We start from the raw sequence: 19064 nt of genomic DNA, 5'->3' as shown, positions 1-19064 counted from the left end.
CAGGGAAGGCAAGCTGTAGGAAACATCTTTGATGTAATAAATTGAAAATAGATTAAAAAATAGATTAATCTCCTACTAGTGTACAGGTTCACTTAATTCTGCTTAAACTGCTTGTACTCTTTTTGACAGAAAATTACTTGTTATGAGTATAGCAACACAAGTTTACAAAAGGGCCTCTTATTGTGTTTAAATTTGATCTTGTTGGCAGGGGGAAAATGATTTATGAAATATTTTACTATTTGGTGCTGAAAGATTGCTGGCTGTCATTTGTCCAATTTACAAGTCTAGAACCATTCCCAATCAGGAAAGAATAATTATTTCTTTCTTTTTTTTTTTTGGTGTTTTGATTGTAAACACTTTGCAGTATGAAGCTTAACTCTGACTTTGCATTAAAACACATTATACTTTTTAACGAATTCAAGGCAAAGAAAATGAAATTAAAAGAACATTGATGTGAGAATCACATCACTATCTAGTTAACTTTTTAAAAAAAATTACTGATTATTTTGTGAAGGGATAGAGGAAGTAGTAATGGATTAAATCCTCAGATAAAGCCCTAAGTTGATGCTCAGAGCATGCCTGAGTAAATATGTTCAGCCATTCTCCTGGGTGTGGCTATTGGGCCCAAACTGATGCTGCTATGGAACTACTTGTATCAGTAATCTCAGCAAATACAATCTGTGCTGAAATTTAAGCACAAGCTTCTAACTATTTGTAGAAGTCCAGCATGCAGAGGAATTCACTTATGCCTGAGCAATGTGGATGAATGTGAGGGATTCCTTGAAACTGGGCTTTGGTGATGGCAACAGAGCAAGTTCCCTGAGCTGTCAGATAAGCATGATTTATACATCAGTGCTGTGTATACTCTGTAATTCAATTAACTGTAACCTGCAGTCAAATTTACAGTATGCTTTGAATGTTTGAAAAGAAAATAACCTGCTGAATTGTGTCTGTTGCTAAACATAATTTATTGTTGTTTCTAAATCAGATCTTTTTTTTTTTTAGATCTAAATCTAAATCAGATTTTTTTTTTCTTTTTCCCCAGTAAACAGTGTGGACGTCTTTGAAAACTTTAATGCAAATATTTGTGGCAATTAACCAGCTGATTCCTGTGTGAAACCTCTCTTCCTTGAAGACATAAAAGAAACTGTGCAGTTTGTCCTACCACACATTGGTCATTATGGCCAGTATTCAGTGCTGAAGGAGATGAACTGCATTGCCTAGAGAAATGCTTCTGTGACTAACAACTCTGCTGTAGAAAGTAGCATCCAGTCAAGCCACTCACATAAATACCTGTGCTAAGAGAAGCAGCATGATGCCAGATGAACTCCTTCTATGTCTTTGTTGTCTGATATGTACATTGATTTCTTACTTTTGGTCCAAACTGTTGTGCATAGTTATACATTTGTAACATTCCATGCTAAAATGTAAGCAAAAGGTTTTAAAATCAAGCCAAAATATTATAAAAGTAACTGTTAGCATTTTTAAATTTGGAAAATAGCAACATGTCTGCTCCTGAGTTTGGATTTATGATTGTAAGCATAGGATATCTGGCTGCACATGACCTGATTTTCCCCCTGCATAAACATTTCAGGTGCTACCATTCCTTGCACAGTAACATCCAGGAGTAAACATTTTGGGAAGAAAACCTGTTCACAAGTAGTAGCCGTAGGTACTTCATAGCCTGACAATCAAAGTAGCACTGCTTGGCGTTTTCATCATGTATCGAAGTGGTGGCTGGCTCCCGCCTTGGGTGTGCTGGGCTCTGCTCCTCCCAAATCTCATCCAGCTTGCTGGTCCTTTCGTGTTGCATGTAGTGGTAGTGTAACAACACCAAAGCTTGGTATAAACCTTCAAGCTGGTGCAAATCACAAGCCCTTTAGGCCACGGCAAAGGCTGTCTCCAGAGCATTTGTACACAGAGTGCAAAACCCCTGTGAAGGGCTGTGCAACAGGTCTTCAAATGGACAGGCATTCTTAGGGACTAGAAAAGAACCAAACAGCTAAATAACCTTGTTTTCTCAGTATTAGCTTCCTAAAAAACACATTTATTATTAATAACAGTTTGTTTGTGTCTTGGTTTGGAAAGACAGGTGTCTGCTAAGGAAGGCAGGAGCCTCCCCTAAAATGGAAAAAATGTAAACCCCCTCCCTCCAAATTGTTATAAATTTGAAATTAAGGGGGCCCTCAGGCAAAAATATGGGAGCAGGAATAACAGTTCTTTATTAGGGAAGAAAATAAAAAGATAAAATAAACAGTGTTGTAAACCAAAACAACACTGACAGTCAGAATACAACCTGACACCCTGTTGGTCAGGGTGCTGGTAGCAGTCCAGTTGGAATTGTGGCTGCAGTCCTCCTGGAGTATCAGGGGTGGTTCTCTTGGAGCAGGGATCCTGTAGAAGGGTGTATTCTTCCTCTGCAAATCCAGTGGAAGGGGCAGCTGTTCCTCTGGGAAATCCAGTGGAGAAGCTGTCTTGCTGTCCCAGGATCTCAGATTATATCTAGTTGGGAATGCTTGGCTCCTCCCTCTGGGCAGAGTGTCTTCACAGTAAGTTTGGCAATGGTTTTAAACCAGAGCCAAATAAGGTATATTATGTACTATTTATATAGAAAGTGTGTTTCATAAGATGTGTCTGACTCTTTTCTCTTCAAGCAGAAGTTTGGAAAATGTTGAAAGAGAAACAACTGCATTAAGATATTCCTACCCACAGGACAAAGCAACACATGCTCCTTCCCCCATCATAAAGCAAATTATAATAGTGTTCCAACAAAAAATATAGCCTGTTTCTCCTGGACCTACTTAGGAATAACAGGAATAAGGCAGAAGAAAAAGCAGACACCTAAGATTCAAGAAGACAAACCACAGCCTTCTGCTTAAAGGATAAAGCCTCTGTGATTAAAAGCAATTTCTGTAGACCAAAGTACTGGAATAAAAATCTTAGACTGATATTTTATTGAATATGAGTCTATATTTATCTTGTAGATTAAAAATGCTGTGATGGATGTATGCACGTAAATGTTCTATTTCGTCATTTTCACTAATTCCTAGTAAAAGAAGCTATTTTAACTGCATCTAACAGTAGGGTTTCTGATATGGTAGTCTTTTCTGAATGGCTCTTTATCTCTGGAACTGCTCTGGTACATGGCAAAATATGTTAGCCCTCTGGAACAGCTGCCTGAATGATTAAATCACAAACTATGGTTTCCAAAGCTTTTCGTCCTTTCCATTTCAAAAAATTGTGAGAGTCCCAAAACAGCCCATATATGTGCTTTATGCCAGAGATGCCAGAGTTCCTCTTTTTTTGCTTTTGTTTTGTTTAGGTTTTTAATTTTAAAAAAAGAAAGACATGCAGCACAGTATGATCTGCTTCAGCACTTGAATATCGTAGAGTAACAACAGTGATATTTTGCAATTCACAGAGGTCTGGCCATTGTTGATTCAGTCTTACTAGTATGGAGTCTGAATATCAGATAAATTAAATTTTTTCTGTCCTTCACTTTCAAAAAGTGAATTTTTGAGTTGCTACACAAAGGCTGCAATGGAAAATGTTGAAAGATACTGTTGAGAAGGATCATTAAGGTCAGCAATGCCACAGCAGAGAACAGACATAATGCAAGACTAAAGGAGATCAGATTGGTCTTGAGAATACATTTCACAGGTCAGGGAAAAGCTTGAGATTCCAGAATTGGTCCAAACTGCACATTGCTCCTTTGCTGTCAGCAACCATCTGTGAAAACAGCTGTCAGGGATTTTCACCTCCCTCTAGTGCCCATTAGTCCCTCTAGTTCGCCCCTCTGAAGGGTGACAGCCTGTTGCTGCTGGCAGCTGTTCACAAAGCTGAGAATCCTGGAGATGATGAAGTCCATCTCACAATTTCAGGTTTACTTTTTGCCTGTGTTGCTACAGGTACAGCATTTCAATTTTATTTTCATTTACTTCTTCAAAACATAAAACAATTGCTAAAAAGCATAATTCAAACTGCAGGCTTGTACTCAGCACTTAGGAAATCCAAGTGTGAAATACTTTAATCAAAATTTTTTATATCTCTGCAACAGGCTTTTGTTGTGCTACTACTTTTTAAATCTGTTTTTCTGGAAAAGAAAAAAAACCCCACAAAAACCCCAAAACAAAGACAAAACCCCAAAGAATTCCAACCCAGCAAAGAATGTGCTGTGATTCTTTTCCACACCTGGCGGGCTTTTTCTGTCAGAAATTTTGAGCCAATTAGCCCCCCAACTTCTGCTTTACCAGGCAGGTGGGAGGAACACACAGTTCCAGCTGAGTGATGGATGAGGAAATCAGTGGCTAAAATAATTACTTGTAGTGTTTGGCAGCATATAAGGAAATACCTGATGCAGCTCTATGGCACTTTTGTGGCTGCAATCACCTACTGTAGGTGCTGTTTTCTCCCTGTGGGTGTTTAGGAAAGAGGGAGAGGAGAGCTGAAAGGACAGAGGCACATGGAGGGTGAGGGGACAAACAGGGACAGAAGGAATTTTATGTGAAAGGACATTGCAGCTCACTTTGTGTGTTGCCCCATGGGTTGGCACATTTCCATGGAGTGCCATCCCTGCTGTGACACAGATAATTCTGTTCTTGGGAAAGGCATTACTTGGTTGTGTGCCTTTCTTGCTCTGCTCACAGAAAATGGAGGCTGTGCAGGATGATGGAAGTTAATTCCATTCCCAAGCAATAGGCATCAAGCATCACCATGATGTAATTGAATTCTCCTGCATCCTGGGCATTATTCCTTTATTTGGGATGGTGCAGGAGATTTTGTCTTCTCCAGTTTTATTGGAGGGGGAAAAGGGCTAAAACTGTAGGTTTCTATGCTGGAGTTATTTCTGCTACTTGCTTGAACTACAGGTAATTAAACAGTGTGTTGAAACAGCGTGGTTTGCTTGTGGTTTCCTGAGAGAAACCAATTTAATCTTTATTTATGCCTCAATATATGTTATAAATCCATTTTATGACATGGGGTTGATGCCTCAGGTTTTAGCTTTTATATTTTTCAAATTCTGTGCTGCTTTAGTGTGTGGGTCTGGGCTTCATATACAGGGATAGTGAGTTCTCTGTGAAGACCAAGCTCTCCTGGGGACGAAGGACAGCCAGTCCAGATCTCAGGCCCAAGAGCATAAACAATGGTGAAATTGTTATAAATGAAGTCCCATATGTCTAATTTAATAAACCACAAACTTAAAATTTAGCAGCAGTTTTAACTGAGACAAAATAATACAATCAAATATAATCCAGTAGTTACAAAAAGAAATTTGGCAGTGGTTGGGATAAAGCATAAGCAAAAACTGATCAGCTGGGGTATGGGGAGGGCTTCCCACCCTGCCTCATGTACAAAAGGATCCAAACACAACTTATATACTGTATGCTAATAGATATTAATTAATACTTTCCCATAAATCTCCTCCTTTTTCCGATTCTTGAAATTTATGTCACTGTAGCGCATGCTCCTGCTGTGGCTAAGGGGTGTTCTGGCTCTTTGGTGGTCTCTTTGGAGGAAGGCTCACTGTCTTCCTCGCTGCCCTCTGAATAACCTGGCAAGTTGTGCATGCGCCCCAAGTCTTGTGTTACGTAAGTAAGCACTATGTTCCATTTAGCCTTATTATTTCATAGATAAGACCATTATTTTAGACTTCCTGTCTGGAATTGTCCCAACTTTATTCATGTCAAGGCTGATCCTGTCCTGGGAGTTGTCTTACACATGCCAGCTTTGACTTGGGAGTCTTTCTAAGTTTTGTTCATCAAGGCCCATTCTGATCTCCTGTATCCTGTTTCCCACATGTATCATCTACAAAGAAACCCATTTGCTTCACTAATCACATATACTTTTCCAATTATTTTCCCAAAATATTTATATAATTACAATTTTGTTAGCATGAATCACATCCATTTATCACAAAATGAAGAGAGAAAAACAAGAAGGATGGAGCTTCATGGGCTGAATTAATTGGGCAATTAATTCCAATATGCTAATGGACCAAAACTTACAGAAGTGTGAGACCCCGTGACCAGTTGTCCATTTTCATGACCATTTTGGGTTCACCTGGGTTGTAGCCCTGGCTGGGCTCTTGTGCTGCCCAAGGTGGATCTATTGAAGCCTCATGGTAAATACCGACTTTATTCTTTAACTCTGTCTAGTCTCTGTTCTAGGTCAGCCTTCTCAAGGCATCAGGGTGGAAAATGCTAAAGGGGCTGTGGGGAGCCTTATGCAAGAGGCAGCTGGGACACGTGAGGGGGAAAGAGACAGCTGACATTACAGTCTCTAAAGAGGCAGCTGCTTTGGAAAATGGTGGGAAGCCCTATCTCTGGGGGGACTTTTTCTTCTCAGAGCAGAGAAAGCTTCCATGAACAGGCCACAAGCAAGTGACCAACCTACTGACACCCTCCTTGTGGTGGGACAGGCCCCCGGATGCCTGGGAGAAAATGCCCGGGAAATCGGGCTATGGGAGGAGTCTTAGCCCAAAAAAGCATTTAACTGTGACATAATTAGCCCTGACTTTTTTTTTTTTTGTTTGTTTCTTGGAAGGAGTGGGGTCTCACCTGGGGGTTCAGCTCGTCCGGCCCCCCTCTCTTGCACACATGCTCTGTCTGCCAAGCAGATGCTGACAGGGTGTCCCGAGCGTGATAGATGAGTAATGCAATGGCTGACTCTCACAACTACAAGGCAAATATTATGGATATGTTAAGAGAAGCTTTATAAATTTATAGTTACGTTTTACCCCCATCCTTGCATTGTTATCATAGGGTGGCCTGGGTAGTTGGGGCATTTGGGAAGGTCAGCTTGTTACTGTGGCAACACCTGACCTCCAATCAAGATGTAAGAAAGTGATCTCCACCACTGGACAGCAAAGAAGGAGTTGATTGACAAGACTTTGACAAGACTTCATGACTTGGAGATCTTAAAAAAAATATATGCGTGAGCTCTGCTTCAAAAAATTATATGCGTGCCCTAGGAAAAGTGTTAAAATTGTTGTAGTTGCTGCGTTTCATCTCAGGAAGTTCAGTTGCCTGTGTGTTATCTTAGTTCAGCACTGACTGTGGTATGCAAACCAATTAAAGAGGGAAATATAGAGAAGTGAAGAGGAGAGACAGTAATATGTATGAAAATCGTATTTTCTCTTTCTGTCTCTGTAATATAATTAAATTACTGAGGCCCGTGGAGGTTCATTGATCACTCCCCCATAATGTGATGACTTTTTTTTTCCTGGCTTCCTTCTTCCTGCATAAGGCTATCTTCTTTCTGACTAGTTAATGGGAAATGTTATTATCCAGTGAGGGCTAATTGAGCATAATTAACCATTGGATAACTCACATCATCAAGCAGAAGAGGGCAGTAAATCAAAGGGAGTAAGATTACTAAAACCTGGGACAGAGAAAGAGCTGCTTATCCCCAAACTCTGGAGCTGAAAAATACTGGAGAAATTCATAATATATGTTTTTCTCCCACTGAAGAAAATTGGCTTGAGTTTTTGTTTGCTTGTTTTTTGTTGTTTGTTTGAGGTTTTTGGTGTTTTTGTTTGTTTGTTTTTATTTGTTGTTTGTAGAAAATCCAAATCATACAAAAAATACTTTTATTCTGCTGTTTTAGTGACTAATTTCCAATGCAACATGTTCGGTGCTGAGGCTCTTATGAAGTGAATAGAGCCAAACTGGGATTAAGTGTTCAAGGCTTGACAGTTCTTGCTCTGGGAACAGAGTGAGGCTGGACGTGAATGTCTTTGCTACCATTTAAATTATTAATGAAATTCTATGAAATCAAAATCACGTCAGTCTCACCTCTCTTCACTTACTATTGGCAGCAGCAGGAGGTTACACAAAGGACTCAGTTCTGGTTATAAACAAAGAGAAAGGGACACTTTAAAGTGTCTGAAGTTGTTACTTTATGAGAAACCTTTACTGGCTTGATTTCTACCCCACTGCCTTTCTGCATGTCTCTTCCCAGAGTCTTGTGTTCTATACCAGTTCTGAGATATCCTCACTCGCCTCTGTCAACGTGAATTGCAGAGCCTGGCTGTTCCTAAATGAAAAGTAGTTTTCAATGTATTATGCTACAGAAAACAGAAATGTCCTTGAGGACAATTATTTTGTATTTTTTCTTTAAACCAGAACAATTGAAAATAAAGTGGTTAGCCTCTGTATGGAATTTCTTCTTCACAATTTCCAAACAGTTTCCCTGTATAAGAAGTGGACATTGTGTTTTGTGCTACCTCCAAATTAAGAAAAGCAACATGCCATATATATTCCATGTATTTTCTAAGTGAAAATGAGGTAAAGCCCTCTTTCACACTGATTCTTTTTCTTTCTAAAATACTGCAACTGCTGTATTTTAAAGTCTAACACACAGCAACAAACTCCTTAGTCCTTTTGTTTCCTCCTTGTTGGTTGGTGGAGACATTGCTGTGATCTTTTTCATGACATCAGTGGGAATCTGGTGCCGTCCATCTTTTGCCACTTTACTCCCAGGAACTGGATTTCTTAAGCAGGTCATTTAACTTTGCTCTTCTTGATTGTGAAGCTGGTTTTTAGGAGAATCTGGATTATTTTCTCTCCTTTCTCAAACACTTCTGCAGCTGTGTTTCCCCACACAATGATGTAGATGTTCTGGAGCCTCATCCTTTTCTAGTGCAGTCTGGATCGGTCCATGGCAGATGGTAGGATTGTGCTTCCAGCCCTGGGGCTGTCGGTTCCAGGTGTACTGCACTCCCCTCCACGTGAAAGCAAACTGAGGTCTGCATTCTGCTGCCAGAGGAATGGAGAAAAATGCATTGGCAATGTTAATGGTGGCACACCACTTCACTGCCTTGCACTCAAGCTCGTACTGGAGTTCCAGCATGTCCAGCACAGCAGCGCTCAGCAGCCTCAGTGACTGGGGTATTTGCTCATTTATCTCCCTGCCCCTGTCTGCCCTACAGTACCTAGCAGTGTGCAATAAGCATATGCTATGGCCCAGCTCACTGCAATGATCTTTTTCTCTTTGAAGTCATCATGGCAGCTGTCTCTCAGGTATTTCCGTACCTTGTCGGGGTTCTGAATTTGTTCACATGAAAATTCCCAGGCTAGGGGATCAGAAAATTCCTTCAGGGTTCATCCCATTCTCCACATGACTCAGAATTTTCCACGCCTGGGTCAGGGGTCTCATCAGCCCTTCTGGACATCTCAGTCCTCATTCTAGAGAAGTTGCAGACCATACAAAGGAAGCTTACCAGATTAAATACCAGGAAGGTCTCTTTTAACATTCATGGGAAACTGAACTTTCTCAAAAAGAGACTTAACAGATTCAAAGAAGAAGGAAAGGAAAGGCTGGGAAACCTCATCCCCTGCTCTTCTTCTGGGTGCAACAAACTGGGTACAATTACTAATAAACTCCCAAAGCATGCTACTGGAACTAGGATGCAGGGTAGGATGAAGAAACTATAGACCATACATATCTTGAACAGACTCCAGTACCTCTGTAACTCTTTATAAATCATTATCACTGAGCCTAGCAAAATAGCTATTCTAATCTGTGCCCCTCTACTGTAAAAACTGCGTGTTAGGGACAATACTGCAGCTATTTCTGGATAAGAAAATAAGACTAGGGACCAGAAAGGTATCAAAACCTCAAAAAAGCCTAGGGACAAAAAACACGTGAAGGCTTCCACTCAGAGAGACATCACAAATTCAAGCAACATGGCTGCTTACTGCTTTATTCCAATACAGAGTAAGTACAACTAAAATGCAATCAGCGCAGGTTTTTTTTCTCAAGACACATGGTGGGTGCCAAAAATGTATTTGTCCTGATTTACAGCAAATTTGGGAGAAAACCTGTAAAGAGGTTCCTCTAGAAAGCAGATTTAAGCATCCCCTCCCCCAACTGGCTTGGGAAAAAATATTTCCTTGGAGAAAAGTGGAAGAAAAACCTGTTTATTTAACAGACAAAGCATTCACCATCACAAAAAATGAACAATATTAAACAATAAAACCTCCTGTCAATCTGAAGAGATGACAAACTCAGGAAGTCCTTTGCGTGGGTTGCAGCTTGCCTTACCCAGTGTGTTAGCAGTCCCTCCAGTGCTGCAAATGCTGCAGCCCAGGCCTGGCCCAGTGGCCACAGGTGGAGCTGCCAGTGCTTTTCTAGGTTTTCAGTCTAGAGCAGGTTTAAACAGCTCTAGGAAAAAGAAAAACCACAGTCTAGGGAACTTCTCTGCCTCAGCTAGCTAAAAACTTAACTAAAAGCAAAGGAAAGCTCTCTCCTGCTGCAGACAACACAGTCCAGGAGAAGGATGTGGGGGAGCAAGTGCAGTTTCTGATAATGAACTGTGTGCTTCTTCTCTCCCCTGCTGTGCTCTTGGAACCAGTCTTAAAAATGCAAAACTTAACATCCAATATAAACAAAACAGACAATTAGGGATACAAGCATCATAAAGTCACCCAAAAACGCAGGCTGCAAATAACCTGTCATTGAGGGCTAAAATTCCCATCCATTGTTTCCAGTCTAACAAGGCAATTTTTGCCAGGAAGTATTTAATATTTTCCTCCCAATACCCCACCCTTCTCTTGACTTGCTCTTTTCTCACATTTATTTCATAATTGTCATCTGCTGTCTTCCATCATCCACTATTAATGAAATTTTAACTCTACATCTTTGATATATTTTTGAAGCAATTTACATGCTGACTATTAAAATAATTACATTTTCTAATGTGCAAACACTGAATACTGTAATTTCTAGCAGCAACATGGATGTCAGCTATATTGCTAATAAATGATAATGTTTTTCCCCATATAATTTGAGTCTTGTTTTTAAAGGCAAACAAAAGACCTAAAAGTGATACCTCTTACCTTTCAAAGAGCAGACAACTTAAATGTTTTTTGTTAATATAAACTAGGAGCAAAATCTGTAACTGACAACATCAAAGAGTATGCCTTATTACATATCTGGCAGCCTTAGTGCGAGGTAAAAGCTCAATTTTGCTATGATGTGTGCTTTACTACAAAGCCACAGCTCATTTAAATTTACACCTCAGTAGTGGCCACTTACATGAGAGGCTGCTGGGAGCACCATCTATTATTAGTAATGTCTGACATGTTTTTGGAAAAAAAGAATCACTAGTGTTCCCATCCTTCAGGGCACAGGACTGGTATTTTTAGGGCTACCTTTAACCTCAGGGAGATGTCTGTGCCATCCTTGAGTAAAATAACTGCCCATGTTATTTTTCTGGAAAACTAAAATTGTGTGTAACCTGTAAAAGTCAATCAGACTCCAGAGCCTAAAGACCCCTGAAAGATTTAATTTCCTTAGGAAAGGAAGCTGATGCCCTGAAAAGCAGAGGGAAGACATATTCAGTTCAAATGTACAAGGAAGAGGAGCCAGAGCAGTAGAGGTGGTAACATGCATAAGGCATGAAGTCTGGAAATCAGAGTTGGTGCAGCAGGGGATGCAGAGAGCCAAGGGAGATGTGGATAGTGAGACAGACACTGAGCTGTAGCAGAGGTGCTTTTGCAGGCAGATGGAGGTGAGGAGCAGGCGTGTGACTGAACTGCGTGTCACAGGGCTCTGGTCAGGAGCAAGATCCTTCAATCGGACCCTTGCAAGGTACAGGCACAGGGGGCCCAAATCAGTCCGGACAAAACTATCATCCAGAGCTCCTTACAGCAAGCGGCTTTTCAGTGCAGAAAATCTCCTTGGCAGTGTAGGGGTTTCCTTCTCTCTGTAATGAAAACGTAATGCCTCCTCTTCAGCTAAAGCTCTCCCGTTTATTTCTGTGAAACGCCAAAGAACGGCATAGTGGCTGAAGCCCCGTGTTTGTAAAATACCGATTCCGTTCAGAACCTCACACCGGGCTGGCCCAAGGCGGTCTCGGTGCACGCTCGCCTCGTGAGCAGAGTCTGACAGCGCACCTCGCACCGCGCTAACAACAAAAGCCGCACCACGAATGGGACTGGTGGCTCCGAGAGCCGGCGGGGCAGAACCGGGGGCGGCTCTCCAGCACTGCCCCGACAGGATGCGCTCCGCTGCTGGCCGCACACGGGCACACGGCAGCAGAGCCGCGCAGCCACCTGCTCCGCCACAGCGACACCCTGCCGCGTTCCTCCCTGCGTCCCGAGCAGGGGCTCCTCCCGGCTTGGGACACGCCCGCCGGGCGCAGGGCAGCGTGAGGGACGCTCCGCACCCCGCCGGGCCCGCGCGAGCCCAGCGCAGGCGCGGAGCGGCCGCGCATGCCCGCAGCGCCCCCGCGCGCCCGGCGGCGGCGGCGGCGGGGCGGGGGGGCCGGGCCGGGCCGGGCAGGTCGCGCGCGGCGCCCCCGCCCCTCCCGCGCGGGGCGGCCCCGGCCCGGCCCGGCCCCGGCCCGGCTCTGCCCGGGCGGCGCCGCCGCTTCCTGCTCCCGGCCCGGGCGGGCGGCGGACGCGGCCTCCCAGCGCACGGCCACGGTAAGGGCGCGGTGCCGGCTCCCGCCGCGGCGGGCGGGCGCTGACAGGCGGCGGCCGCCCTGCCGCGGGGCCGCGGGGCCGCCTGGGCTCGGGGGGCGCCGCCGGGGTGCGGCCTCGAGGCGGCGGGGCCGGGGCCGCTCCGGCGGCGCCTCCCACCCGCCGGCCCCGCAGCCGCACTTTCGGTTTCGCGCGGGTGCGGCGGAGCAGCCCCGCTCGGCCCGGCGCCGCTGCCCGCGGGTCCGCTCCGCTCCGGCGGAGGGGCGGCGGCCGGCGCTGTCAGTGCGGGCAGCCCGGGGCGGCGTGGCCTCCCGGGCCCGGCCGGGCTGCGCTGGGCTGGGGCAGCGCCAAGGGGCAGCGCCTTGTTTACGCGGGGCGCCGGGAGAACATGGCAGGCCGGGAGTGCCGGACACTCGCTGTCATGCGTGATCGCTCCGCCCGTGCCGAGACCGCCGTGCGCCCTGCGCTGCTCGCACCGCCGGTAAACAGCGGGAGCCTGGCGTACTTCTCATTGTACCGCGGCTGTAAAGCGTCGTGCTGGGTGAGCCCAGTTCGTGTTTATCTGTTACCTCTTTGGATGTGCCCCTTCTTGTCTCTCCCCACTTGAATAATTCAGTTTTTCATTCTGCCTGCTCCCTCCCTTATGGCTGGTCACTGTTGCCTTTCTTGCGACTTCTGTTTTGTTATTTAACTTCTTACTGCAAGTTTAAAAACAGGTTCTGGATCGCGTCCTTATTGCTCTTCCTTCTCCTCTCATGCCATCTCTTACAGTGGACAGGGTTAGGTGCTCTCAGAAAGGTGCTGGAAAAAGGATGGTTCTTCCATCAGTGACATACTCTTAATCGCAGGTTTCAGTAGTGTCTGGTTCAGAAGGTGCCTGAAGTTTAGACTGTCACTCACATCTTTATGTTCAATAGTCTCATAAGCAACTTTACCTGCGTAAAGCCATCTAACTTAAATCTTACAAGTTTCTGATCTCTGGAACATGCTACCAAAACTAATTATGGAATTTTTTCACACTGCTTCTTTTTGGAGTGTGTGTTGGGGTTTGTTTTTTAAACCTACATCCTCCCCATTTAATTTAATAGTCTCTGCTGCTTTATTATGTAAAGTGATGAATAATTCCTCCCTGCTCTGGCTTGTGTGGGAGTGGAAATGATTATTAAGGACCAACAATCAATTTGCTGGAAAGAGAGGTACCAGTTAAGGGAAAGTATGTGAGAGTTTTGTCAGAGGGAAGAGAAGGTTACAGGGTATCTTTAAATAGAGAGCAGTAGGAAGAGAGCCTGCTAAGAGGATGAGATGCAGGAAGGTCCAGAAGAAGCCTGCTGAAGCCACAAAGCTTTTTGCAGAACGTTAATAGTTTCTGAGTGATTATAAGCTTACATGTTTTGGGGCTCATCAGCTTTGGCTTTTGAGGTTTCAGAGCAAACTTTGGGTGTTCAGATTATCAAATTATACATGTGTGGGAGGAGGTTTTCTAGTGCTTTACTGGATTTGATGCATCGTTAATTTGATCCAGTGTATTAGTTTCTGTGCATTCAGGAATAAATTTACTGCTTTTTTCTGTGAAAATTTAAGAAGTATTGTGTGGCTAGGACTACTTTGCACATTCCCTATTTTGATTTGTATTTTATAAATTTTAGTGCTTGGTCTAAATTGTGAGGTACTGTAAACTGCATGGATTCCATGCTCCCCTGACCTCATGGATGCAAAGATTTACTTTGTGTCCTAATTTTGATATAACCTGTGCAACAAACTTTAGCAAGCAGTTTAGGAGGTTTTTCTGCTCAGATGGCTTTTTCAGTAACTTAATTTTTCAGTTCTTAGACTCGTTGAGTTTCAGAAAAAGAAAGCCAATTTGCTATGTCTTCTTCACGTGCCTGTGTGAATCAGATAGAGCTGTAAATATGATCTGGGAAAACATCTTTTAAAAAGATGTTTCAGTCAGCGTGAAATGTTTTACAGAGTGTGCCATGGTTTCTGTGTATCAGCATTGATAGTGGCATTTACTGCTGTATTTGAGGTTCTACCTATGAAAGAACACCTTAGTGCCCTTAGGAAGCCTTGTTCCTCTTAATGGGATTCTGTGGTGATCTTGGCCGATGAATTTCTGCTTGTGTAATTAACTTAATTTTCAAGCCAACTTTCTTAACTTTTTTTTTTTTTTTTTATTAAACCAAAAGAAGGCTGTTTTGGAAAAAAAAAAACCAACAAAACAGCTGTATGTGATGCTGCTGTGAGCTGGAGTCCTGCACTTGCAGGTGCATCTGTGTAGGTATCTGCATAAATCTCTTGTCAGGATTTAGGATGCGACTGGCATAAAAGGGGGATGTTGTTCCAAGTACTCTTGTGATTGTTCCGAGTGCTGTAGGAGCAGCTGCCTCTGCTCACTGCTGCCCAGACTTCTGTGTGTTTCTCTTGTTTTTAGGCATCTTTTTTCAAGCATTGTGTTTTGAGGGGCTTTTTTTTCCTAGTTTCTTTTATAGTTAAAATGAAAGTGTGCTGAAACTATTTGCAGACTTATATTTAGAGTTTTATTCTGAAATCAGTCCTAAATAACTTCACTCGAAGTCTGGCCTAGAAGAGATGACCTTCTCTACCATCCTTTCCACACTGTTTTTCAGTTATTATCTTTTAATCTGTTGAGCTGCATGTTTGCTTCCCTGTTAATGTGATAGGTAGTTATGCATAGGAGAATCAACTTAAGATACTGTTTTTACTGGGACGTGTTCATCACACTTGTGATTTGCAGTGGTTTTAAGCTTTCTGTCAGAAACATACGAGAGCAGTTTGGATTTCTTGTAGGCACACACTTGGATACATAATGTAGGTCAGATAAATGTACTATTCAATATGTGAATGAACGGGTATTTTGCAGCCTTTATTGCAAGTGCCCTGTAACCTCTGAAGACTTGCTCTAATTGATTGTCTTGACCAGTGAAAGTTATAAAAAATTTCAGTCTTTGTTGTGTGTTTTGTAGTGGTAAATAGTTAGAAACTTCTTGCCGTTGGGGCAAAGTATTTAAGATTCAGAATATTTTGTTGGGTTGGGGTTTTGTTTTTTATTATTTGGTGATGGGAGCATGTAGATTTATTTTTGTTTTCCCATGAGATATGTATAAAAATAACAGCAAGGATGTTTTTGTGGTTGTAAGGGTTTTTCCAAATGTTTCAGAACAAGATTTTCTCTGAATTTTCCATTACCAGGAAGAACAGGAGTGGATGTCAGAACTGTAACAACATGATTTGGTAATTTCCTTTGGAAATGTTAAATTTATTTTTTCTCCTCTGATGTTATTCTCTATTTTGCTTTACTGTAAGCATCTATCCAGAGAGGAATGAAATTTGTAGTGTGCATTTTTGTTGTTTTTATTTTTATTCTTTCTGCAGGTTGTCCTGTAATTCAAAACCAGTTGTACTTTGAACCAGCTTCTGTGAACCTGCTTGCTAATTGTATCACTGGGGACAGCCTAGTCTCTTTCAAACCTGAATCATCTCTTACTTTAAGAGTCTGAGTCTAATTGTCTTTTGGCCTTTTTGGCTGGCTTAGTCTCGGGAAATGTGAATTTCTGAGCTGGTTCCTGGAAGTGACCAGGCAGCATTTTCCTTTTACAGGACTCTAATGAGTTGGGACTTGCTATGGAGAGGATGGGGAGTAGATTCATTGTCCTGCTGAAATTCGAGAGAGAAGCAAAAAGTCTTCCATTGAGACATGCTCCTTAGGGAAAGGGAAGAAGGGAAGTGCTGGTTCATTGAGAAAGGGCTGTGTCTGTGGGAGTCTCACATATATGTAGGTGTGTGGGTGTGTTTGAGTGTCTGCTTTAACTTAGAACTTCCAAACCAGACTGAACTGAAACTCTTTTGCCTTCTCACTTGCTGATGAGTGGGCTTGTTGTTTTCTCTACCCTGGCAGAGTTTTGAAAACATTGCTGACTGAACGTCAGTATGAAGTTCAAATCCTATTATATAAAGACTTTGAGTACCTTGATGGACTATTCCACATATTCAGTCTGAAGATACAGTTTTTTTAATGAATGCTGAGATTTAGCATCTCACATGTTCTTCTGTGTACTTTCTTTCCCCTGGAAGGTCTTTACTGTGATTTCTGCCCCAACTGGAAAATAAGGATTATTATTTATGTTTCTGCGTTGCCTTAACTTCATTTTTATAGGAAATTGGTGATTCACGTAGAGATAGATCAGCATAAAAGTAATTGAAACCTTTTGTAACCTAGGAGACAGAAATAACATGTTTTTGAGAGAACCTGATCTTGTAAACAGTTTTGAGTGTTTTCAGTTGATGCAGTTTGGCAGTTACTTGGCCATCTGTGTGGGATTATCGTACCTCAAATATAAATATACAGTAGATGTGGTCTAGTATTTGATTTATTTGCATTGATATTTATTATTATTGATTGTTGGTTGGCTTTAATATTCTGCATGAGAATGAAATCAGCTTTGTGATGTGCTTAAGCAGAGGTACCATATGAAGCACTGTATGTTCACTGAGCTGCAAGTCTGAGTTGCAGGAATAATGCTGATGTTTGAAACAGGTTAGAAAGTCTGTGCTTCTAAATTAAAATGCAATTTAATTTCTTTGGACTTCTACTTTGGGTTATGGGTCATTGGCAATATTTCTATTCTGTATATAAATGGAAAACTGTAGAAGAAGAAAAGGTTTTGCAATAAAATGGATTTTTTTTTCTTCTGATTGATTATTTTAGTGTATTCATAAGCAATTGTTTTTCTGCTTAACATAGTTTTTAAATTCAAAGACTTTTGGATAGGTAAGGAGTATGCTTTTTGTTCTAAAAAATCTGATCTGGAGGGTGACAGGTGTGTATGGCTCCAGCAGATGCCTGTTAAAGGCTTTTCAGCCTGAGTCTTGTTTGGGGAGCAGAGGAGGTCTTAGGTTTCTTCTTCATCAAAAAGTGGTGCTAGTTTTACAAGTGGAACAATGGAAAATAAAGTAGTAACTTTGTGGGGGGTGGTTTGTGCTGTTACAAATTAAATATAGTTAGGTATGAGTCGTGCTTTGTCATGTAGAGTGAACTGCCTATGTGAGCAAAAAAAGCCTTTTTTTTCCTAAATTGTGTATATTTTTTCTTTCTTTGGAAAAGTATCTTATGCCTATTCCTTGCTTAGTTTGCATCTGACTGGAGAGATCAGCATTTGTAATTTTTATTAGTGTTGGGCACCCAGTTATCCTGCATGAATCCAAACAAGCATTTCCCTAAATGTGCAGGATGAGTCCAGTTTAAACCAGCTTCCTGCTATTAAAAAGCAGAACTCTTTGCGTTTCCCCTTTGGAGTACTGATGATGATTTCTTTCTTCAGTGCGTATTAGACGGTCCTGTTTTCTTGCAGACCTCAGTGATTGTTGTAGCCTTCTGATGGATGGATTTTATTAAAATTCTGTCTTTTGTTATAAAGCACTGATCTCAGTGTTTGCTGATGCCCTATTTTGATGTAGAGATGCAGCATGCAAGAGATTTCATAAACATTGGAAGACTTTTGAGTATAAATTATGCAAATAACTTAAAATTATTTTGTGTTTCAGCAACCTCTGCCTAGCTGTTTAAGAGCAGTGGACTGTGAATTCAAGCCTTTGATATCCTGAAAATTATCAGCATTAGTATCTTCAAGAGAGATAACAGTTCTCAAAGAATCTTCGGGGGATGCACCATGACATCAGTAGTGATTGACAATGGAGGCCCTGCCCTGGAGTTTGACAGCAATGAAATAAAAAATCAAGAGGTTAGAAACGTAAATAGCACTTATTTACTATCAAACTTTGAAACCTTTTATCTTAATTTGAAAGAAAATTTCGCTGTAAACTTGCTGTGAAAACAGATGAAATGGATCTGAGATTGTTGTGTAAGGAGGAAGACTGCAGCCATTTTTCAAATATCTTTTAGTAGAAGAATTTGTTGTCACAGCAGTGGAAGCAGGAAGTTTTGAAGTCAGCAGTACAACTGTAGACTGGGTTTACAAAATTATATTCTATACTAAGCTTTCTTTAAAGATCTCAGATGTGAGGTATAGAACAAGTTGAGAAGAACAATACACACACTCTTTTCAAGTTAGCCAGCACAGGATATTTTATTGTATTTTGCATTCTTATCAACAAATAATAAATATATTCTACTCTTCTGTAGCTTTTAATAAAGATAGTCTGGCATGGTTCTACTTCTGCAACACTAACTGATTATATATGCTTTTACAGACATTTTGATCCTTAAATAAGTAGAGATGAGCCTATAAGCTTTGAAGTGGTCAGTTCTTCTGTAATAACTTAAGCATTTAACCCAAAACACGTTTGAAAGACACAGGTCAGATGTAGGTACCTTGCAGTGTGTAGTCAAAGCCTTTGTTACCTTTCATCAAGCAGAGGGAGGAGAAACACTTCCCACAGCTCAGTGTCTTCATTAGAAAGTGTGCTCTTTTCTAATATCTTAAGCTGTCTGGTGCTTTGAATTTGTCTTAAACTCAGGGAAAATTTTGAGATTTAGAAAGCCCCCTCTAACGGCTGATAACTATCTGTTATTCTTTTAATCTCTTGCTTTGGAAGAAAATTTCCTTTAAAAATATTTGAAAATGTTATCATTATTTCATGAAGAATTTAGGAACATAAGAG

At 41.8% G+C, this 19064-nt stretch overlaps 1 protein-coding gene across 7 annotated transcripts in view; it reads left to right on the top strand.

Moving 5' to 3' along the window:
- Positions 1 to 12272: 12272 nt before the first annotated feature.
- Positions 12273 to 19064, top strand: part of ELF2 (E74 like ETS transcription factor 2) — a 34949-nt gene continuing 28157 nt past the window's right edge. For 2 of the 7 annotated variants that reach the window (XM_064416526.1, XM_064416524.1), the window contains exons 1-2: positions 12273 to 12428; positions 17988 to 18193. In XM_064416526.1, coding sequence (XP_064272596.1) covers positions 18113 to 18193 — 81 coding nt within the window. In that variant the 5' untranslated portion in view covers positions 12273 to 12428; positions 17988 to 18112. Of the gene's footprint in view, positions 12429 to 12829; positions 12967 to 17987; positions 18194 to 19064 lie in introns of those variants that run through there. The other 5 variants (XM_064416527.1, XM_064416525.1, XM_064416531.1 and 2 more) reach the window with 5 other exon arrangements.

Source organism: Passer domesticus, chromosome 4, assembly GCF_036417665.1.
Source record: "Passer domesticus isolate bPasDom1 chromosome 4, bPasDom1.hap1, whole genome shotgun sequence".
Classification (NCBI taxonomy): domain Eukaryota; kingdom Metazoa; phylum Chordata; class Aves; order Passeriformes; family Passeridae; genus Passer; species Passer domesticus.
This window is presented reverse-complemented; position numbering and strand designations above follow the sequence as displayed.